At 50.1% G+C, this 23686-nt stretch overlaps 1 protein-coding gene across 1 annotated transcript; it reads left to right on the top strand.

Moving 5' to 3' along the window:
• Positions 1-2418: 2418 nt before the first annotated feature.
• Txn2 (thioredoxin 2) lies at positions 2419-16362 on the top strand. Its single transcript, NM_019913.5, has 4 exons — positions 2419-2506; positions 3459-3721; positions 6747-6870; positions 15556-16362. Exons 2-4 carry the CDS (start codon positions 3459-3461, stop codon positions 15667-15669), a joined length of 501 nt encoding a protein of 166 aa, NP_064297.1. The 5' UTR covers positions 2419-2506; the 3' UTR covers positions 15670-16362.
• The last annotated feature ends 7324 nt before the right edge of the window (positions 16363-23686 follow it).

Here is a 23686-nt window from a genome sequence, read left to right as displayed (position 1 = left end):
GTCACTGGGTACCTCCTGATGTCAGGCCCTGAGGCAAGTACTGGATATAGACCCCAAAGTGTGGGAGGTACAGACATTCCTGTGCTCACAGATAAGCACTACAGAAACCAAGAATGTTAACCGAGCAGAGTTGTCTCTTCAAAAGGAGAGATGTATAACCTGTTTTCTACCTAGAAGGCTGGGAGTGGAGGTGGCTAGAAAAGGTGGTGACCTCTGTACTATCTGTTTGATCAAGACCACACCAGATCCTTCCCCCAGACTCTTAAGATGTCACGTGTAAGTTAATCTATAGAACCCATCTTTATGGAAGACATGACGAGTACTTTACAAAAAAAAATTCAATGCAGTCATGTCTTAAGCTTTATTGTGCACCTGGGACTGAGCTAATTATCACCCGGAAATTTTGATCAAATCGTGTTGTACTTAAATATGCCTAAAATAAACCTCCCAGTGTCGAACTCTCAAAGTCTGACCCAACACCAGCTACTGAGTCGTGTTGAACTAGGCTGCCTTCCTGCCTCATGCAGATCTTGGATCATTACTCTGCGGGCCAAAGTGTTTGCACACACACACACACACACACACACACACACACACACACTTCAGGGCTGACGAAAGAGTGAGAAAAAGTGGGGATGCAGCTCAGCTGACAAAATGCGTGCTTAGTTCAGTTCCAGCACCACCTAAAACTTAGTCTGGGTTAAATGAGACTCTATCAAAGAAAGAAAGAAAGAAAAGAGGTGCAGAGGATGGAGGGGAGATGGAGAGAGAACAGAGGTAGAAAGAGAGGAGAGAAAAAAGAAGTAAGAAGACAGAGAGGGGGAGAGAGGGAGGACAAAAGTAAAAGAGAGAGGGCTGGAGAGATGGCTCAGTGGTTAAGAGCACTGACTGCTCTTCCAGAGGTTCAATTCCACCACATGGTGGCTCACAACCATCTGTAATGGGATCCGATGCCCTCTTCTGGTGTGCCTGAAGACAGTGACAGTGTACTTATATACATAAAATAAATACATCTAAAAAAAGAAAAGAAACAGATAACAAAACAATGAACAGAGACTGGTGGCTGTCAGTTGCAAAGACGAGGGCTGACCTCCACTGGAGCAGACAGAAAAGGGACCCAGAGACAGTGCAGAATCTAGTACCTAGTAGCACTTTTCTCAGAGAGCTCTGGGAGAGCCTTCCAGGCACAACTGCAGATGTAGAACACAAAGACGCCTCAGCAAACCACTAATTATTGAGAGAGTGGGTTAAAATAGGGTGGTAGATGGAGTCCATCTGCTGGGACACATCACATAACCCCTCTGACAGAAACCACTTGCTGAGGTGCGCAAAGATTCTCAACTTAGTGTCTATTGAACAGCCTCTCTGTGCTGGGCATTGTACCAGGTTGGCGCTAAGTATATGCAGATGAGACAACCACAAGTCCCTACTCTCAGAAAGAGACGTTGTCCATGTGTTCTGGAGGATTATAAAGCAGGCGCTAGTGAGAAGAAAGCAGTACTATTCAGAGAAGATAAGGTGAGCAGGTGTTCTAAGTACCCAGAGACAAAGTTCAAAGTGAGCAAAGGTATGGAAGGGAAGGTGGACAGCAACGTGTTCCCCGATCGTAAGGGGCTGGAATACTGGTTACAATATGCATAAATGAGGGACTTACACCTCAGTCACTCATGCCAGTGGGAATGGAGAGAAAGCCCTACACTTTACCTTGGATAGTGCTTCCTTGACAGTTCCAAAAAGTAAGACATGACAGTACAAAAGGTAAGGGCTTTAGAAGTACCGCCAGCCCTTAGGGGCAGAGGGACTTGCTCAATCATAAGAAGTTAGGTTGGGCAGAAAAGAATCAAAAACGGCAGAATAACCCCTTAATGCGACATGTGTACACACACACACACCACACACACGACCGGATCTCACGTAGTTCCTAAGTATCGAGGATGACTTTGAACTCCTGAGCCCTCCGGGGTCCTGGGATTAGGTGTGTGCCATCACACCCAGTTTACTTGGTATTGAGAAGCCAGGCTTTGGGTGTGCTAGACAGGAATCCAATTGAGCCATAACCCCAGCCCGGGAATCTCTTCCTTTTAACACTAAGCTTCTGTCGAGAACAGAGCTTCCTCGGCATTAAAGTGAACACAGCCTTCCAGCCCTTTCCAGAGCTCAGATCCAAGGGTGGGCAATGCCAAGAGGCGCAACACAGCAGGAGCTTGTTCCAAAGCCACTCCTTCCTTCCCGCCCTCTCACCCATCTCCTCCCTCACTGGTCCCACACATTTTCCGGTCCCTCCTCCACGATCCCATTCCTTCCGGTCGCGCCCCTTCAGCCCTACATTTTTCCGTCCTCCTCATTGGTGAAAAAAACCGAGCCGCCCCCAAGTTGCAGAGAAACGTCGTCCGCATAGTCTTTCCCGGAAATGACGCTAGACCTGCCCCTGAGGAAGTGACAACAGGAGTGCCCTTGACGGGCAGGCCGGCTGGGCTCTGCATCCCTCTGCTCGCACTGCCGGGAGGTAGGAGCCCTTGCGGGGTGGGCTGAGCCGGGCTGGCGGCGCGCTTCTCTGCAGGAAGGCGATCGGCAGGGGGATGCCCCTAGAGGGAGGAGGTGGCCTTGGCAGCTGCACGTCCTGTGCTCCCAGTCTCCCTGTCCCCCACCCTCCCCAACACGTGTCCATTCTTTGGGCTTCCCTCCGTACACATGCCACCCGCTTCACTTTGGTACCCCATGGCCGGTTCCTACGCCTCTCAGTTCCTCCTTCCGTAGTTGGGAGTCTTCTTCGCTCATTCTTCGACAGCTTCCCTTTCCTTAATTTCCCATAAAAACACTTTTTTAAAAGAATGACTGATAAAAATTTTACAGACGGCCTTGGGTTCCAATTAGCTGTACTTTAAAAACTGGCCTACGTTGGGCATGGCACTTAACCTACCTGTTGCCCTGAGTATGGACGGTATTATAAGGTTTCTTCAGAGTTGATCAGAGAGAGCCAGTGATGTGTGTGTGTGTGGGGGGGGGGGGCATTGGGCTATACACAGTGATGTAAGGCACTTGAGCCTTGTCCCTCCCTCCATTGACCTTTTATAATTCCACCTCAGCCTTGATTTCTTTTTGGCTGTCAACCCAGTTTTTCTGCCCTTCTAACTTAACGTCTATTCAGTGATGCTGACTCCTTACTCACCTCTAGATATTTTTTTTTTGTTGTCGTGGGGAGGTTTTAGAGACCAGGTTTTATTGTCTAGCCCAAACTGACCTTGCCTTATATCACCTGCCTCGCCTCCCAGGAGGAGGATTGACAGGTGGGCCCCACCACACCTGGCCTTTGAAAATCATATATTACAGTATTTCCATGCATCTTGCTTCCAATTCTGTATGTTCCCAACACCTCATTATTCCAGAATTCTTTGTTTTCCTAGTGTGTTGACTTCCTATTGCATGGCCCCAGCTCTTCCTGCCTCTTGCTCCCACAGATGGCTCAGCGGCTCCTCCTGGGGAGGTTCCTGACCTCAGTCATCTCCAGGAAGCCTCCTCAGGGTGTGTGGGCTTCCCTCACCTCTAAGACCCTGCAGACCCCTCAGTACAATGCTGGTGGTCTAACAGTAATGCCCAGCCCAGCCCGGACAGTACACACCACCAGAGTCTGTTTGACGACCTTTAACGTCCAGGATGGACCTGACTTTCAAGACAGAGTTGTCAACAGTGAGACACCAGTTGTTGTGGACTTTCATGCACAGTGAGTACTGGGGACAGTAAGAGATGGAGGGTCTTACTTAAGTATTTATTGAGGGCTCACTATGGCTCTCTACCATGTGTAATGCTTATCTACATACACTCATTATGAAGACTTTTGAGACCCTGTGCCTGTCCTTAAGTATGCAGTATGGTAGGAGACAGATTGATGGTCTTCCTAGCACACTAGGAGACATGCTGCCTCATGCCTACGTCCTGTATCTCAGTGCCCGAAAAGCTCAGAGTCTGCTCCAGTGTGGAACAACATCGTATTTTAACATCGAAACCCACTAAAACTGTGGGAAGGACTGGGCAAAACATTATCAGTGCCACCATAGCCGTCCCCAAGTACGGATGGGGTGGGCAGGAGGTGTATCTTCTCAGTACCGCAGGGGTGTGTTTTAGAGATATATAAATGCCTGCCTTGTGGCCTGGTCTTCATTTCCAGACCTTTACACCAGATTCAACCAAAAAGCCAAGAACCCGATTGCCATCAGGTTTTCTGGACAAGTCTCACCGATTCTTTTGTTTTCTTCCTGGTCCTTTCTCTGACTCACCTCGTTGCCTTGACCAGGCCAGTGCGTGTCCTTGTCATCTGAGATAAGGCCTTGCAGGCTGGCTTTTTAGGTATAGATTTATTAATTGATTGACATTTCTGAATGGGAGTTTTGGGGTAGGGGATAGGGGTTGAGATAGAGTCTTGCCATTTAGCCTAGGTCAGACTTGAACTTATCTCCTCCTGCCTCCACCTCCTATATATGAGATTACTGGTATGTGCCAGCTCAGAAAAGGAGTTAATGGCCAGGGACCTCTGCCTTCCTGTGATGGTGGGGGGGCTTCGAAGGGAATAGTCAGTGGGCTAATCCTTCTTTTGTCCTATACAAGGTAGTTAATTGCATGGTTCAGCTTTGTTTGTTTAGTGCCAGGCACACGTCCGGTACCACATACAGAGATGATAGCACACTGTCTGCCCTAGGAGAGTTCCTGCTCCCCAGCCAAGGAGGGATCGCTCCCGTACATTGCAGTGTGATCCTCGGCCGCTGACACAAAATCAGAAGAAAGTTCTGGAGTGAAAGGGTCACCCAGAGACACTTTGTCTACAAAAAAAATCCCAGGGGCTGGAGAGATGGCTCAGTGGTTAAGAGCACTGACTGCTCTTCCAGAGGTCCTGAGTTCAATTCCCAGCAACCACATGGTGGTGAGCCACCATCTGTAACGGGGTCTGATGCCCTCTTCTGGTGTGGCTGAAGACAGATACAGTGTACTCATATACATAAATAAATAAATCATTAAAAAACAAAAACGGGCTCACAACCATCCGTAACAAAAATCTGATGCCCTCTTCTGGAGTATCTGAAGACAGCTACAGTGTACACACATATAATAAATAAATAAATCTTTAAAAACAAACCAAAAAAAAACAAAAACAAAAAAACAATTTTAGTGGCTGGAGAGATGGCTCCGCGGTTGAGAGCATTGGCTGCTTTTCCAGAGGACCTGGGTTCAGTTCCCATAACCCATACGGTAGCTCACAAACTGTCTATATCTCCAGTTCTAGGGGAGCTGACACCCTCACACCAGTGCACATAAATTCAATTTATAAGTAAATAAAAAAAAAAGGGTTAACCTTTGTTTAGCTGGGCAGTGGTGGTACATACCTTTAATCCCAGCATTCGGGAGGTAAGGACAGGTGGATTTCTGAGTTTGAGGCCAGCCTGGTCTACAGAGAGTTCCAGGACAGCCAGGGCTACACAGAGAAACCCTGCCTTGGTCTGGTGAGATGGCTCAGTGGTTAAGAGCACTGACTTCCGAAGGTCCAGAGTTCAAATCCCAGCAACCACATGGTGGCTCACAACCATCCTTAACAAGATCTGACTCCCTCTTCTGGAGTGTCTGAAGACAGCTACAGTGTACTTACAATAAATAAATAAATCTTTAAAAAAAAACAAAACAAAACAATGAATTTATTAAAAAAAAAAAAAAAAAGAAACCCTGCCTTGAAGAACAAAACAAAACCAATTCCAGCACCTAGCAAGTAGAGACAAGTGGATCTCTGAGTTTGAGGCTAGCTTAGTCTACAAGTCAAGTTCCAACCCGACAAGGGCTACAGAGTGAGACCATGTTCCAAACCAACACCTCCATCCCTCTCCTCCCCCCCCCCCCAAAAAAAGGAAAGAAAGATGCTTTTAGCAATCCTGAGGTGATCCTGGCTCTCTTGTTTTATCAAACAAGACTGGGCTTCACTATGTAGCCCAGGCTAGCCTCAACTTCCTGTTCCTCTTTCTTCCTGTCTTGGTTTACTTTTTTTTGTTGCTATGACAAAATATCCTGACAAAAGAAACCTAAGGGAGAAAAGGAGCTGGCCACAGTTGCAAGCAGGGTCCATCACAGTGGCGGGGGCTTGGGGCAGCTGGCCATATTGTATCCATAGTGAAGCAAAGCGTTGCTGTGCTCAACTCCCCAGCTCCCCCTCCCACACCCCTCTTTTTAAACATTTATTTATCATGTGTGTGCATACATACATGCTCGTACCATGTTATGCATGTGGAGATTGGAGGTTAGCCCTCTGGACTTGACTCTCCCAGCATGTAGGCTCCCAGCGGCAAGCACCTAACTTGCATGCTCACATTCTCCTTCTCAGAATCCTAGCTCAGAGCCACCCACCCACCCACAGCTGGTGGCTCTATCCCACCTTGGTTTACATCATCAGAATAACCCTCCATGGGCATGCCCAGAGACCCCTCTCCCGAGTTCAGGAATTACCGGACTGCGCCCCATTGCCAGGCTGTGCTTGCCATCCTGTCATCTGTAAGAACTCCACATGCCCTGGTTCTGTCAGGGGCCGTTGTCTCTGAAGGTTCTGCCTAGCTCTGAGAAGGTTCCAGCACGAAGGCTGGCCGTTGCAGACGCTCCTGGGTTTCTATCCCTTCCATTCCCCCCTCAGAATCCATGTGGGGCCCGGGGAGGCTCTGGGGAGAAATGTGGAGCAGCGAGCACTCAGGGCTGACTGTCCCTTCTCACCTCCAAAGGTGGTGTGGCCCCTGCAAGATCCTAGGACCGCGGCTAGAGAAGATGGTCGCCAAGCAGCACGGGAAGGTGGTCATGGCCAAAGTGGACATTGACGATCACACAGACCTTGCCATTGAATATGAGGTAGGTGTTGGCAGAGCGTTGCCTCAGGGAAGCCAAGGCAGGTGCGCTGTGACCAGTAAGTGACGTGTCTGCTGTTGTTCTGGAGCTCTTCAAAGGTCTCGGGGCTTTGCGCTCGTGGCTCTGTTGATCCACAGACACCCTCAGGAAGTGGATTATGTGACCACTAGGTCCTCCTGTGTCATTGTTCTTTTGAGATAGGGTTTCATATCATGCAGGCTGTCCTTGAACTCCGGATACTCTTGCTTCAGCCATTCGAGCGTTAGAGTTATAGGAGTGTCCACCATATTTGACTACAAGCCATCCTCTCAGGTCTTCCTGCCCTGTCCACCTCACTGGCTTCCAGCCATTGCTTTATGAGCCTTGGCATGTGTGATCGAGTTAAGGGGACAGAAGGGGACACCCGTGTCCCCAGGTGTCCCTTGTTCTGTTGCGAGATGATCATTTTACCCTGAAATGAAAAGTTGTCTGAAAAGAGACACACTGCAGGTTGTTCTGAGGGAGTGGCCAGGACGGGGAAAGTGTCACATTCCAGAGCCTCTGACCTGAATTGTGAGTGAAGGGTGCAGAGAAGAAGAGAGCTGGACACCAAGTCCTGAAGGAGCCAGAATGGTGCCTTAAGTCTCACTACAAAAACAAGGAAGACAGGAAGGGATTGGCCTGTGTGTGTGGGCATCCTTTGCCTGACGTGCAGGAAGTGGCAGCAGACTACACTGAGCTTGGGTCTGGAGAGATAGCTCAGCAGTTAAGAGCACTGACTCGTGTTCAGGGGACCTTGGTTCAATCCCCAGCACCCACATGGCTGTTCACAAACATCCGTAACACCAGCCCCAGGGGATATGGCTCTCTTCAAGCCTCCCCTAGTGTAGCATCCCCAAGGTGTATTTGACATGACATACAGACAAAGCACCCACATAAAGGGGAAATTTCAAAACAAAACACACTCTGACCGCACCAAAGAGCATTCAGGAAAGTTGAGGGGTGGGAGAGATGGCGCAGTGGTTAAGAGCACTGGCTGCTCTTCTGGAGGACGTGGATTCAATTCAATCACTCCAGTCCCAGAGGCTCAGACGCCCTCTTCTGGCCTTTGTTGGCAAAATTCCCATACCCATAAACTTTTTTGAAGTTTAAATAAGTAAAAATATTCACATACAGCCAGGCTGTGGTAACTCATACCTCTAATTCTAGCACTCAGGAGGCAGAGGCAAATAGGTCTCTGAGAGTTCAAGGCCAGCTTGGTCTATAGAGCAACAGGCCGAGCTACACAGGGGAACCCTGTGTTGAAAAACAAACAAACAAAACATTAAAATAAACAATATCAAAGTTAAAAAACAAGTTTGCAATTTTCTTTTTTTTTTTTCTTTTGAAAAAGGGCTTTGAGTGTCTGAGGGGCAAGTGGCAGACACATGAGGCTTTTCAGGGCAGTGAGGGCTGAGCCCTCTCTGAAGTCCCCAGCCACAGGACAAAGTAAAGGCCGCAGCATGTTCCAGCCACAGTGTTTACAGCCTCGGGCAGCAAGTGGAACTTAGCCCGAGGGACATGGTCCACTCGGTGCTTTCAAGTATGGGCTCCCAGTTCAGAGGCCTTAGCAGTCACGGACACACACTTTGGCTTCCAGTGTTCAGATTTTTGGCTTGGGGACAATCAGCCAATGACGTCTGTGTAAAGTCCAAATTCTGATGGATGCTGTGGAGAGAGGAAATGCGGGGAGGGGAGGGGTGGAGGAGGTCTTTCGTTTTCCTTTTTTTTTTTTGTTCTTTGATTTGGCCTTTTGAGGGAAAATCTTTTGAAGCTCAGGTTGGCCTTGGCGTCACCACCTAAGAATGGCCTTGCATCTCTGATCTTCTGCCACCTTCTAAGGGCAGTGCTTACAGGCACGCACCTTCACATCTTTCAGAGGACTCTCGTCTCAGAGGAAGTAACGTGAGAACAGAGACCTGAATGGAGCAGCGAGTGAAGCTTACGTGTCTCAGGAAAGAGCCCCTAGGCAGGGCAGACAGAGGCCCTGGGCTGGCCACAGACCGTGGGGGTGGGGGTGGGGGTGGTGCAGTCTCCTGTGGGCCCTGGACCACCACCGCAGTTGAAGAAAGAGAGGTTCTTTGTGGCTATGGCTGGGGGAAAGGAAGAGCAGGGTTGGGAGGCCCAGTGTCTGGGAGAGCAGAACAGACTGGAACAGGAGCTTCTGGGCGCCGACAGTGACACTCTGTCAGGGCCGAGGTCACACCTGGCTGCCTGGGGACCAGCTCTGCTTCACAGACATGTTTGGTCTGGCTCTGGAGAGTTTTAAAGAAAAGGAAATGTGGTTGCAGAGATTTAAAACTCAGGACTTGTGCGAGCCAGGCATGGTGGTACATGTCTGTAAAGCCAAGCCGGACATAAAGTCAGCCTGGGGAGAGATAGCAAGACCTTTTCCCCCCAAAAGAAGTTTATGGAAACTCCACCTCTCTTGAAACCCCAAGGCCAGGGTGAAACTTTCCCACCCTCTGGAGTGGAGAGGCTGAGAGGAGGGGCAAGCTTTTGTTCAGAGTTCAGACACACAGGCTTAATTAACCAGGTTTACCTCCTCAAAAGCATCAGGAGACCCATCCTCTGACCAGAGCCCATGGCAGGAAACGGGGGTGGACAGTGTGGGTAAAGTTGCCCATCCCTTGAGCTGGACGGAGAGCGGGATGATGAGTCGAAGGGAGGAAAGCGGGATGATGAGTCGAAGGGAGGAAATAAGGCTGCCTGGGGCAGAAGATAGGAAGTGCATGCTGGGAAGACAGGGCTTCCTATAAGTGCTGCTGATGTAAGGTCATCCTTGAGACTTTATATATAGCACAGGTCACTCTGGGCCTTGGGTAGAGGGAGTTGCTGCTTTTTTTTTAAAGATTTATTTATTTATTTATTATATGTAAGTACACTGTAGCTGTCTTCAGACACTCCAGAAGAGGGCATCAGATCTCATTACGGGTGGTTGTGAGCCACCATGTGGTTGCTGGGATTTGAACTTCGGACCTTCAGAAGAGCAGTCGGGTGCTCTTACCCACTGAGCCATCTCACCAGCCCGAGTTGCTGCTTTTTAAGCCCTCCCACCCATTCATTGCTCAGTCAGTGGGGGTGGGGGGTGGGGGAAAGGGCCTTCAACCTTTGAGACACCCTTGGCTTTCCCCAGCTTACCCATTCACACCCAAGGCCCTAGCAGGTGTGAATGTTTGGCCTTCTGTTAAGAACTCAGGGCTGGAGCCACACAGGGACATGGGGCATGGGTCAACCTACAATTTCCAGGCCACCTCCCAGGACCTCCAGGTGCTCCCACGATGGCCTCAGCATTAGCATCAGCATCATGTGTTTGGCAGAAAGCTGCAGGCCAGCCACCCATGTGCCAGAGCTTGGGAACTAGTACCACGCAAAGCAGACTTCCACCAGCAGGGGTCCCGTGGATCCCAGGGGTAACTGGAGTTCCCAGCACTGGAACTCCTCCTCCTCCTCCTCCATTCCAGTGAACCCAGGATGGGATGAGTGGGCAGCCTGTGATGAAGAAGGGGGAGGGGTCCTTTGGGACCTCTGCCTGCCCACTGTCTACACAGTGCCCGGGGTTATACAGAAAGGCCCCTGCGCCAGCTTGCATCTCTTCCTCTCGGCCTCCTTGTTTTGTCAAGCCCTGAGCTGGGGGCCACTGAGGTCCCATGAATCCCAACAGGGTTATCCTGTCTCTTCTTTGCCCTCCCTTCCCTTGTACCTAGCCTTTCTAAAGAGAAGCCAAGAAGGAAGTTGCCACCAAGTGATCCCCAGCCCCCTGGGATGACTCCTACTCTTCCAGATGTGCAGGCAAGCTTGTCAGAATTGCTCACAGCAGTTCTCAGAGCCAGCTCTTTCCCAAGCCCTCCTGACCCCTCATCCGTCCTCCACTGGACTGGACTGAAGGAGGAGGAAGGAAAGTCCTCGGGGTTCCCCGACAGCCCCCACTCCTATTCTGCATAGTCTCATCTTGGGGAGCCCAAGGCTTTCACTCTGTCTCTCTCCTGACCACCGAGACCTTGCCAGTTGCTGGGGGACAAGTAGGGAGGGAGCAGTTGTTTTTCCTTTTTACTCTCTCAGCCTTGCACTTGAAGGTATGATCCTTTCGTGCAGGAAAACAAGCGGAGATTCCTGTAACCTGATCACTGTTGCTCCTATGGCTCGTCTGAAACTTTTATTTATTATTATTTCTTCTTCTCTTCCTCCTCTTTTTTTTTTTTTTTTTTTTGAGAAGAGAGGGGTGGGGTTTGTCATGTCCTGTGTGATCCATCCAGACTGGACCCAAGCCCAGAAGCAGATACCACCACTCCTAGCTTAAGTTGGGATGAACCTGAGGGCTTTGCTGGGTACATGGTTATGCTACCAATCCATGTCCACAGCCTGGTTTGTCTTTTTGTTTTGGTTGTTTTTCCTTTTTACTATGTATACCCCTATAGACAAATCGCTAACTAGTTTAAAACTATGTGCTATTTTAATCCTTCCTACTTCCCCTGTTTGAAAATAAGTGCCTCTCAAAGCTGAGCGTGGCCTGTATGTGTGTAGGGTCAGAGGACAACTTGAGGCCTTGGTTCTCTCCATTATGTGGGTTTCAGTGATAGGGCTCAGGCTGTCTGGCTTTGTGATGAGTGCTTCTACCTACCCCGTGACCTCCCTGGTCTTCCTGGAATATTTGTCCTTTCTTTTCCTTCCCATGTTTCAGATGTGCATAATGCGTGGCTATGCTTGTGTGGAGTCTATGTGCACACTCCCGTGCATCCATGTAGAGGCCCCAGGTAGACGCTGGAAATCACCCTCATCACCTGTGCATGGAGGAAGGTCTCTAACCCAGGGCTTGCTAGCCAGATCGCTGTAAGGATCCTTTGTCTCTGCCCTCTGAGGCTGAATCAACAAACAGGGAGGCCACCACACCTACCATTTATGGAATTCTCAAAGAGCAAACTCTGGGACTGAGGGCGTATGCCAAAAGTCCCGGGTTTCTTCCTGAAGAGGGGGAAATAAAAAGAAGACTATGACCCAAGAGTTTCAGGAAGGATGTAAATTTGTCATTCCTAAATGGCTGTGTGTACAGACGTGTGTGCGCGTGCGTGCGTGCGTGTGTGTGTGTGTGTGTGTGTGTGTGTGTGTGTGTGTGTGTGTAGTAGGTGCCTGGGCACATGCAGCCTTAAAGGTGCTGTTGGTATGTTCCTTGTTTGCTCTCCAGTTTATTTATTGAGGCAGGGTCTCTCAGTTGAGCCCAGAGCTCACGGATCAGCTAGCCTGGGTGCTGCAGGGTTTTCTCTGCATCTGGAGTGCTGGGAATGTAGGTGGTCACCATACCCACCCAATATTCCGTGGGTGTTAGGATCCAAACTCTGGTCTTCATAGCTGCATGGCGCCCGAGCTGTCTCTCCAGCCCCATTCTGCACGGTTTTAGGATGACACGCACGAGTCTGTTCTCTCCTTCAGCTGTGTGGGACCAGTGACTTGAAGTCAGGCCATCAGGCGTGGTTGGTGCCTTTACCCACTAAGCCATTTTTTCAACCCTGCTTTGTTAGTTAAATAATGGTCTTGGGTTTTTCAAGACAGGGTTTCTCTATGTCCTAGCTGCTCTGGAACTGACTCTATAGACCAGGCTGGCTTTGAACTTAAGAGATCTCTGTGCCTCTGCCTCCTGAGCTCTGGGATTAAAGGTGGCATGCCTGACAATAATGGGTTTCCTGAGAACGCTCTTATATTCGCTTTTACAAGATCTTTGATTTGACATTTTTCATTTAAAGCATGGTGTCGTTGGATGCTTCTCTGAATTGCCTTTACCCTGCTGAGGTCTCCTTTCCCTCTGCCTCTTACCCTTTACTCTCCGGCAGAAGCAAAACCAAACAACAGACTGTGTTTCCTGTTTGGAATCCCTGCTTAACTTTCTGAGTCCTCTTAAAATTGGTGCTTTGAGCCCCAGTCTTCTCGTATCTAAAATAATGGCATGGGAGGGTTAGGATGTCGTTTTTGCGGTGACAGCACCCACGTGCAAAAATAATAAAAATGAACCAACCTAGGCGTCCGCATTCTATGTGCTTGCTTATGTGTATGTAGTTAGGATCTTCCATGGCATTTAAAACATCCTCCGCACTGTGCTCCTCAGCCACAGAGGTCACCAGCTTCCTGTGGTACCTGCTGTCCTGACCTTTAATGGTCTCCTAGCAGAGTTGCTAGCGGGTATGTTAGGGTGAGACCCGAGATATTGCAGGATTCCTGTTGTCCTGCCAGAAGTGCGAAGGTGTGTCTCATCAGTGTCTCTGTGTTCCCAACACTTTTAAGATTTATTTATTATATGTAAGTACACTGTTGCTGTCTTCAGACACACCAGAAGAGGGCATCAGATCTCATTACGGATGGTTGTGAGCCATCGTGTGGTTGCTGGGATTTGAACTCAGGACCTTCGGAAGGGCAGTCAGTGCTCTTAACCACTGAGACAAGGGCTATGTACAAGGGTCCATGTATTGTTGCGGATGGCCTGTCCTAAGCCCCGAGCCTCCGTGATTGCACAGCAGAAGCCTTGGCCTCCTGTCGTCGCCCAGATGCCCTCTAGAAACGGTGCTCTGGAGCCCGCAGCTGCACGTGCTGCTCAGGCTTAGGAGGAAGCCCTCGATGAGTAGTGACCAGGCCTCAAATGTCATGGACACTAGCCTGGTCTATGTGTGTCCCAGCACACTCAGAGGTTTGCACACACAGCACAACCGTCGTGGAGGGAAACTCCATCCACTCCGAATGTCTCAAAGGGAGAGGAGAGGCCTGCTTAGGCAAGCCAAAAGGACCGGACAAAGGGAAGCTCCTTGTTTTGTTTTAGGGTTTGGGATGGAACCCAGGCCCCATGCCTACTAGGCAAGCACTCTACCATCGAGCCACACCACCAACCCTAAGCTACATCTTAAAAATGGAATATTTAGCCGGGTGTGGTGGCACACATCTTTAATCCCAGCACTCGGGAGGAAGAGGCAGGCAGATTTCTGAGTCAGGACTATACAGAGAAACCCTGTCTCAAAAAAAAAAAAAAAAAAAAAAAAAAAACCCGGAATATTTATTTTAAAGGGATAGAATGTTTCAGCCAAGTTAAAAGCTAGTGGTTGAGCTTGCATCCCTTTAAGTTGCCAGCTCCCGGGTGTTGCAGCTCATTCACCAGCCACTAGATGGCGCACGAACACACTTAACAGGGTTTCCTGGTGCCTCTTTTGCTGGTCCCTGCCTTTTCCTGGAGATACTGCAAGCCTGATGCTGGGCTGTTAATGCCACCACCTGTGCCAGAGTCTGACAAGAACAAGAGCCCGCAGGAAGGCTGTGACTGGGGACACTCATGGTCAGCCCAGTTCCTGGTGCTGGCACATACCCTGTGCCACTCACATCACCACATCACCCTCAGGACCAGAGATACAAAAAAAAAAAAAAAATCAAATCAAATCAAATCAAGGACTGTGTCCTCCGTGCTGTGCTTTTCTCATTAGGACCTGTCACATGACAGGCAAGGACTGTAGGATGGGGCCAAGTGGCCTTCACTTCTCTCTTCAGCCCACTCTGATCATCATCTCCGTCTGGCCTCTGAGATGACTCACCCCACAGCCCTCAGGCTGTGTGAAGACCTGGTGGGTTTCTGTGCACCACTCTTGTTGCTTTCTAGTTAACTTGTATGTAAGCTAGGTCCCCGTTCATCTTACTCTGTGTATACAGGTTCTCAAAATACCAAGCTCTGGGCAGCCCACCGTGCCAGGATTTCTTTTTTTCTTTTTTAAGATTTATTTATCTTTATTTATATGAGTACCCTGTAGCTGTCTTCAGACACACCAGAAGAGGGCATCGAATCCCATTACAGATGGTTGTGAGGCACTATGTGGTTGCTGGGAATTGAACTCAGGACCTCTGGAAGAGCAGACAGTGCTCTTAACCACTGAGCCATCTCTCCAGCCCCAGGATTTCAATATACGTGAAATCCTCACATACATTTCGTGTAATCTGTCTGAGTCTCCAGAGCTGTGGAAGCAGTACCTCACGGAGCAAGAGCGCCCCTTTCCCTCTGCCAGCCCGAATTAAAGCCTCTGATCACATAGGACTGTCCCCATCCACTCTGTGCATAACCGTTAGCTGTAGCCCACCAAGGTGGTCCTGGGCAGGTCAAGCTCCACCATACCCACAGTGTGCCCTGCGCCCTGTGCCATCCTAGCATGTGTCTCTTGGCATTCCTGTATTCAACTGAAAACATTGTCGGTGTCTCCACAAGCCGAGACTTGAGGTACTAAAGGGCTTACCAGGTTCCCCCGGGGTAGGAGTGAGGTTGGGCCGCCCAGTCCTGGAGCTGGCATCCCCGACCCCTGAGCTCTGTCTCAAGCATTCAAGGTAAACCATGCATGGCCAGGACCCAGAAAGAGGCCGTGAGGCGCTCGGGAAGCAGCCTGGCCCACAGCACACACACACACACACACACACACACACACACACACACACACACACACACCACTGGACCAGCGAGTCGGTCCTATGGTCCAGGGAAGAGGAGGATGCTGGGAACTTGCAGTAGAAGAAGCTCTAATGGATGGGTCTCCTCCAAGCAAAGACCCCACTTCCTTTGGCCCTTCCTGTGACCTTGGCCTTCTCCACAGAGGCTTAGGGAAGATACACAAGAGACAGTCAACTCCAAGTGATTGACCCTGTGATTCCCTCACCCAGGTGTCAGCTGTGCCTACCGTGCTAGCCATCAAGAACGGGGACGTGGTGGACAAGTTTGTGGGGATCAAGGACGAGGACCAGCTAGAAGCCTTCCTGAAGAAGCTGATTGGCTGACGAGCAGAGAGGAGGCCTGACTACCCTTGCCTGCTGGAAGTCTGTTTTGGGGAGAAGCCTAGTAGAACTCCCAGCCCTCAGCTGTCATCCTTCCTGCCCTGCCCCTCTGTTTTATCCTGGTGGGTCTTGCCTGTGACAGCAGACCCTCCAAACCTAAGAGCCACCAGCACTTCAGAGCCAGCCCTCAGCCCGGGTGGCCTGGAGAGGGCCAGTGCTGCCACTGGTGTGGGGGTCATTCTTGTGCACCCCCTACTGTGTGCTCCTCTTGTGCACCTACTGTGTGCTTCTTCCGGGGCTTGTTGCCATTCCCCTAGATGCTGGAGAAAGCCTGGGCCAGCCTGTAGCCTGACCGCACTAGTGGTCGCCCAGTCCCCATCTCTGTGGCCCTCTGAAGCCCCAGCCCCCATGCATCAGCCTCTGGCACATTTCCTCTCCTGCCTCTGCTTGAAAAGGAAACCAGAAGCCGAACAAGTGAGAGTAATGTATAATTCTCTCATTTTTTTGTAGGTCTCTAATAAAGAACTTTATGTGGTCCTTCTACCTCTTGCTGTGAAGAACAGAGCCCACCCCATAGCCTAAATCTGTCCCTTCTATTCCTTGTCCCCTCCCTGAGTTAGCTGGGCCTTGGTTCTGGGTCCCTGAGCAGGAGGAGGAGCTGTGAACAAGTCAGACCAATAAAACCAGGTTTGCACTGCCACTGGCTGCTGTTCTGTGGGCACTGAGCACTTGGGATGGACGGGTATTCCCGGGCCCACCACTGTCCCCAGCTCCTCTTGGGTTCTTCACCCCTCTCATGATTTGTGTTCCCACTCTTCATGGCTCTTGGTCTGGGTGTGCCATCATAGACATCCTCTCTAAGGTCCAGAGGTGGTTGTGCTGTTTCCCAAAATGCAGACAAGGGCTTAAGGAGTGCAGCTGGGCTCTAGCCAAAGGGGTTGTCTCAGAGACCTGGATTCCCTCAGCCTTTTGGGACCTTCTGCCTGGACTGGTTTCTGGCCCCTCCTGGCTGGGTGGCACTTCTTCCCATGTATGCCCACAGGAAGGTCTAGTCTTTGGGACCGGACCCTCCACCCATCCTGTTCCCTCTCCAGCTCCCTTGTCTATAGAGTGCCAAGCTGCCCAACCAAGAAAGCCCAGCCCGTCGCTCTCCCAGGGGTAAGGGGACACTGTCACTTGATGATGCCTGTTTTCAGCAAGTCCCCAGTCCTTGATGGCAGAGGGCTCTCATGCCCCCTGAACTGTGTTTGCAGCGTCCTTTGGTGTGTGCAGCCCTCGCAATGACATATATTTTTCTATTATCACTCTCTGAGAGATGGGCATCCACCTGAGGACAAATGAAAAGGCTTGGTGAAACAGAATGGGGCAGAGGATGGAGGTCCAAAAGCCTTCAGGTCTGGGAGAAAGCTGGCCTAGCAACTGTTCTGCGGAGACCACAAGCAAGGTGAACGACAGCCTTTGGTCAGGGGAGCCCCTCCTGAGTACCAGGTGTGGTCAGTGTCTTCATTCGCAGTAGACTCCAAGAAGTACATTAGGGTCAGAGGTTACAGAGCATGGCCAAGGCCATGAGGCTCACCCCAGTGGCCAGGCATTTGTCTTCTGTGCCCTCCTGATGTTTCGAGACAGTCTCATGTACACCTAGCTAGCCTTGAGCTAAGGATGACCTTGAACTCCTGATCACCCCCCCCACCCCGGAGTTTTAGGGTTACAGGCATGTACTACCAACCCTAGTTTTATGCAATGCTGGGGATTGAACCCAGGTCTTCATACAGGATAAGCAAGGATTCTACCAACGGAACTATATCCCTAGCCCCCATTACTATATAAAATGTAGGGCGGGTGAGATGGCTCAGCAGTTAAGAACACTGACTGCTCTTCTGAAGGTCCTGAGTTCAAATCCCAGCAACCACATGGTGGCTCACAACCATCTGTAATGAGATCTGACATCCTCTTCTGGTGTGTCTGAAGATATCTACAGTGTACTTAGACATAATAATAATAAAAAACTATATAAAATGTATAGCTTTCATGTCACAAGTCAAGAAGGAGCGTGGGCCTGTTTTACAGAAGACTGACCCAGCTGAGTTGAGTAACTTCGGATACTCCGAAAGGAAGAGGGTGTGGCCAAAACTCAGAGTCTGCCCTACTGTACCCCACTGCCACCCCTTAAAAGGTCCCGTTCGCCAGGCACTTTAACATACATTACCTCATTTGATTCCACTCCGATGAGGCAAGGATCGTTTCCGTATATAAGCAAAGGATCCAGTTCAGAGACATGGACCTGCCCAAAGTCACATCTCAAAACTGACTGGCTGATGATACAAACCCAAGTGGGAGTATGACTCCTAGAGGGATGTGGAGGGCCTGGCCGAGGGCAGGAACCAAGTTACTCCTCCTTAAAAGGTGCTTCCACGGGCAAGGTGAGCCCGGGACGAGAGACACAGCTGTCCCACGTTGGCAGCCTTCGCCGGTGATGATCCATGAGTCACCAGCTATGAGCACAGAGTACACTAGGTGAGCTACCTAACTCTGGGTGCTGACCTCACCACGGTGGCCTCAGAGCACCCATGGGGCTTCAGGGTTATGGATCTGGGAGTGGGCAACCCAGGTGCAGTGTGGAGAAAAACAAGTCACTTTTCACTTTGCTTATTGACTTGAGATAAGAGTCTTAGCCTAGAACTCAAGGTGGTCCCCCTACCTCCCCTGAGTGCTAGAATTACAAGTATACACCACCATGCTTGATGTTACTACTGAAGGCCTTTTATCACCAGGTGGGAAGCCTGTGAGAGACAAAGGACCACAGGCTCCCCTGCACACCGAGCCAGGGACTGCCTGCCTGCCTGCCTGTGGCTGCTGAGGCTGGCCCAGGGGGCCGGAAGCAGAGATGGAAGCATCTTTACCTACTTCCCGCAACTAGACCCTGCAGGCAAGCAGGAGCCTCCCTTAGTCACAGGAGATTGAGCACAGAGGGAGGGGGCTGCAGGAAATGCAGAGACTGCATTCCCCAGGGAAGGCCAGCCACCAGGAACCTTGGCATTTAGCAGAGGTCACAAACAGACTCCTCTTACTGCATGTCTGTAAATGGGAACCTGACCTCGCACACGTTCAGCAGCGCGTACTCTACCCTTGAGTCCCAGTTAACTAAGTACCTTCTAGTGTTCAGTACTGAAAGGAGACTGGCTGTGCTAACTAGAAGCTTGCATTCCTAAGACCCCAGAGGAGGCTGTTTGTCACCCCTGTGCTGGTGTTGGAGCACACGGGCAGCTTTCGGATACCATCCAACCTCCCTTCTGAGTGCACAGGGAAGGATAGACTAGGACTGAATCCCAGCGCTCTGACTCTGTATCCCAGTGGCTGTCAGAGAGGTGAGTGTAGAGGTCACTGCGTTTCCATGGGAATGGCCTCCAGGCCCAGACCTGGAAGGTTCAAAGGATGTTGACAATGTCTCTCCATAGTCGCTCTTACCAGAAGCCTCTGCCTGGCCAGGGGATCAGGGACCTACTCACCCCCTGCCGTGGCTACCAGGGGACAGCTTTCCCAGAAAGTGAAGGCTGTTTTGGCCAGGCTGCGGAAATTCCTGTCCTGTGGGCCCTGGACAGGCAGGGTCCAGAGAACAATGTCAGGGCCATGTCCTCATTGGACAGGATGCTAGGCAGCAAGCAAGGCTTCCAGGCATTCTACTGTGGTTCCTCACCAATGCCTAGAGCACCAGAGCACCGGCTATTAGCCAAATAGGAATATCACCTCCAACAGGTCACTCCTCCGCAGTGCAGGAAGAACCAGGTCCTGATCAAATCCTTCCCTTGTACCTACTACGTGCACACAGCCTTAGGTCAGCCCACTGACTGTGAGATGATGAGTCTTGCATCAGAAAAATGGAGGTGCTGACAATGGCCTGCACCCTCTGAGTGATGTGGCCAGTGCCATCTTACCCAGTCCTCACAATATCCTCCTACACCATGATGTGCATGGATGGTATTGCCATTTTACAGATACTCACCAGACAGATTGCTTTCCCTGTGGAGCAAGGCTCTCACCATGCTGTGACCCAAATCCACCCCTGTAAATTGGGGTTCATAACAGTGCTGATTAAGGATCTGGGTAGGATTAGGGGACATGGCAGATTTAAATACTCGGTCACTCAGCAAGAGCTTAAGAAGTGTTAGGTATTAAGAAAAATAGAATAAAATAGAGAAAAAAAAGATAGATGATAGATTGATAGAAAGGTAGGTAGATGGTAGGTGGAGAGAAAGAGAAGAAGGAGAAGGAGGAGGAGGAGGAGAAGGAGGAGAAGTTAGGTAAACCTTCCTCTCCCTGGCTCTCCCTGGCTCTCCCTGCTCCATGCCTAGCCCAGGCTACTGGTCTTCCATTGGACTTTGCGTCCTCCCTGATCTCTGACACAGCCTCCTCTGCCCTGAACTCCAGCAGCCCCGGAGAGCCAGAGGTGACCTCACCCCTGGAGAATGCTTAGTGGAATTCACCCTGAGTCCTTAATTTGCCACACCTCCCCCCAGCTCTGATTGCCTTCTGTTGACACCCAGCAGGAGTGTCTGGGAGGTGGGTCAGGGCCCTACCTGCAGCCAGTCTACTGGGTAAACACAGCTAAGTGGTTGTCTCCTCTGGCCCACTGCCTTCCTCCACCTCCTATGGGTCTCTTGATGCCCACAGGGCCAAGCTTCACTTCTGTATCTTAACATACCCATCTGAGCTCACAGCTTCTGTTCCTGTTTCATACATGCAGAGACCCTGACCCAGGGAAGTGGTGTGGTGTGTGAGTGACTCCCTGGGCTTCCTGCTGCAAATTAGAAAACGCTAGCACTAGAAAAATGGCACAATGATAGTGCACCTCTTTAATCCCAGGACTTGGGAGGCAGAGAGAGGCAGGAGAATCTCTGAGTTTGAAGCCAGCTAGCCTACAAAGTTCCAGGAGAGCCAGGGCTCCATAGAGAAACCCTGTCTTGAAAAATCAAAAAAGGGTCAGGCAGTAGTGGTGCACGCCTTTAATTCCAGCACTTGGGAGGCAGAGGTAGGTGGATTTCTGAGTTTGAGGCCAGCCTGGTTACAGAGTGAGTTCCAAGACAGCCAGGGCTACACAGAGAAACCCTGTCTCAAAAAAAAAAAAAAAAAAAAAAAAAGAAAAGAAAAGAAAAGAAAGAAAAAGAAAAGAAAAATCAAAAAAGAAAAAAAGAAAGAAGGAAAGGAAAAGGAAGAAAGGAGGAAGAGAGAGGGAGGGAGGAAGAAACCATGCTCCCAGGAGAAATGGGAACCAACTGGGGTCCTACCCAAGAAGGCAGGCTGGATGGTACCTCAAAGTCCCATTCCCCTGCTCCCAACTTACCCCCTCCCTCACTACCAGTGGTCCATCTCTGAAAGGAGCTGGACCCCTCCTCCTGATTGGCAATTGACCTGAGCAGGTTGTTGCTGCGTTAGAATGGTAGCACATGTGCGGTTAGCTATACAGTAAACCCCTGGGAAAGGCTCTGTCCTCCTGGGTATGAGGCATACGTCATCCTGTGTCACTATGGCTAAACCCCACACACAGGGCACGAGGCAGGCTGGAGGGACAGAGTGTTTGCTTCAGGAGCAGCCTCAGTTGCTTCTGAGGTCTGTGTCCTTGGCCAGTATATGACTGCTTTCTTGCTATGACTTCATGTGGATATTTCCCCCCTGTGCATAGGTACACCTCTATTGCTTTTTTTTTTTTTTTTTTTTTTAAAAGCATTTCTTTTTCATTTTTGTGTTTTGTTTTGGGTTTTTTGTTTTGTATTTTTAAAAATTAGATTTATTTATTCTATGTATGTGAATACACTGTAGCTGTCTTCAAACATACCAGAAGAGGGCGTCAGATCCCTTTACAGATGGTTGTGAGCCACCATGTGGTTGCTGGGAATTGAACTCAGGACCTCTGGAGGAGCAGTCAGTGCTCTTAACCACTGAGCCATCTCTCCAGCCCCTTGTATTTGTTCTTAAACAGGATCTGACTATGCGGCTGTCCTGGAACTTGCTTTGTGGCAGGTCTTTAACTCACAGAGATCTTCCTGCCTCGATTTCCCAAGTATTAGAATTAATGGCATGCATAAGCTTGCTTGCTCTCTCTCTCTCTCTCTCTCTCTCTCTTCTTTCTTTCTTTTTTTCTAGATTTGTCTAGATTTGTTTGTTTATTTACTTACTCTGTGGGGGGGGGGGGATGCAGCAGAGGACATTAGTTAAGCCCTGTTGGCATCAGGACCTCCCAAATTTATGACATCACATAGGTGACAATGGGACCTGGGACCTGCAGATTGGTTGCTAAGGCAACAGGCACCATATTCCCAGCATCTGCTTGGCTCACCTCCCACCTTTACCGGTGTTACATAAATTTCTAAATTTCTATATAAAGAGAACAAGCCCGGCAGTGGTGGTGCACGCCTTTAATCCCAGCACTTGGGAGGCACAGACAGGCAGATTTCTGAGTTCGAGGCCAGCCTGGTCTACAGAGTGAGTTCCAGGACAGCCAGGGCTTCACAGAGAAACCCTGTCTTGAAAAAAAAAAGAGAGAGAGAGAGAAAACACCCCTTCCTCACTCCCCCCCCCCCCCGTCTTCTCTTTCTGCTGCCACCTTCTCTCTCTTCCCCAATAAAACCTCTTCCACATGGAACTGCCTTGGCCTAGTGTGCTGTTGAGACACCATCCGCCATTCTAACACATCATCCCCTCTATCATCTAATACTTTCTCCATGGAGGTGTGTCTCTTTGAATCTGTGGCTTCCAATCTCTGGGCTATCCTGGAAGTCAGCAACCCCTAGTGACTGATCTCCCTGACTCTGACCCACCTGAGGCTGGGGTTACAGGCCTGTGTTGGACACCCAGCTTAGTGCATGGATGCTGGGATCAGGACTCTGGTCCTCATGATGGCGAGCCGCTCCTACCTACTAAGAGAACACCAGTATCCTCTTCTGGCTTTTTGAGACCAGTCTCATGAGCCTGAGCTAGCCTCAAACTTGTGGTAATCCTCCTGCCTCTACCTCAGGAGTGCTGAGATTACAGGTACTGAGGAGCCACTCCACACCGTCCTTGTTTTATTTGCTGACACAGTCACATTGTGTAGCCCAGGCCTGGCCTGCAATCATCATGATCCCACTGCCTCTGAGTGCTAGGGTTATAAGTGAGTGCCACACGCCTGCCAGGCCAGATTTCTTCTTCCAAGGACCTGGGCCAGAAACAGATCAAGGCCATCTTAATAGCCTCATTTTAGTATAATTGCTTCTACAAAGGACCTGTCTATAGTCCAGTCAGTTCTAAAGTACTGCAGGACAGGGCTTCAACTAATGAACTTGAAGGGAACACAGTCCCACTTCTGGCTCGAGTTACATGGTTTAACAATAAAGGCTCCCAACCCAGGAGCCCAGCCTTTTCTAACACCCTTCATGTGGCAAATTGCTCACGTAAGTCAGGAGGTTGGTCCTGTGACCAGTTAACCTTTATGCCGAAAACAAAAAACCTGCAGATAACCAGGCTTTGCACTCGTGTAGCCCCAGAGAACATAGCTAGGAAGGGCCAGAGGAGGGTTTCGATCCAACCTTCTGACACTGACCTGACACTATGGCTCTCCTGAGCCCTAATGTCACTAACCAGCGACAACTCAATGGCCTCACCTCAGCCCAGAGCAGTGGTTCTTCAGGCCTGCAGCCACCCCACCCCTCAGTGTGTCTGTCCTTCTCCGAGGGAAGTCAATTAATTGGTCAGCCCAGGTCACACTTCTGACCTTGGCTCTCTTGTGGGATATTCAGGTATTTTTCAGTTAATTGCTTTTCCACTATAAACAAGGTCAAAACAAACATGCCCCGACATAGCTTTTAGATTTTTATAGACCAGGATTTCCAGGGTAAAGGGAGCCTGTTATTGCCCTCAGAGTGTGGAAGGAGTGCCTCTAAGCTGAAACCAGAGGAGCTGGCTTCAGCCTGCACCTCTCACCTGCCAGTTTACTTTGGGGGAGGGGAGGGCAAGCAAAAAGAATGTCCTCCAGTGTGGCTCAGCTTGT

The sequence above is a fragment of the Mus musculus genome, chromosome 15, assembly GCF_000001635.26.
Source record: "Mus musculus strain C57BL/6J chromosome 15, GRCm38.p6 C57BL/6J".
NCBI classification, from domain to species: domain Eukaryota; kingdom Metazoa; phylum Chordata; class Mammalia; order Rodentia; family Muridae; genus Mus; species Mus musculus.
The sequence above is the reverse complement of the archived record's forward strand: the minus strand, read 5'-3'. Positions and strand labels throughout refer to the sequence as shown.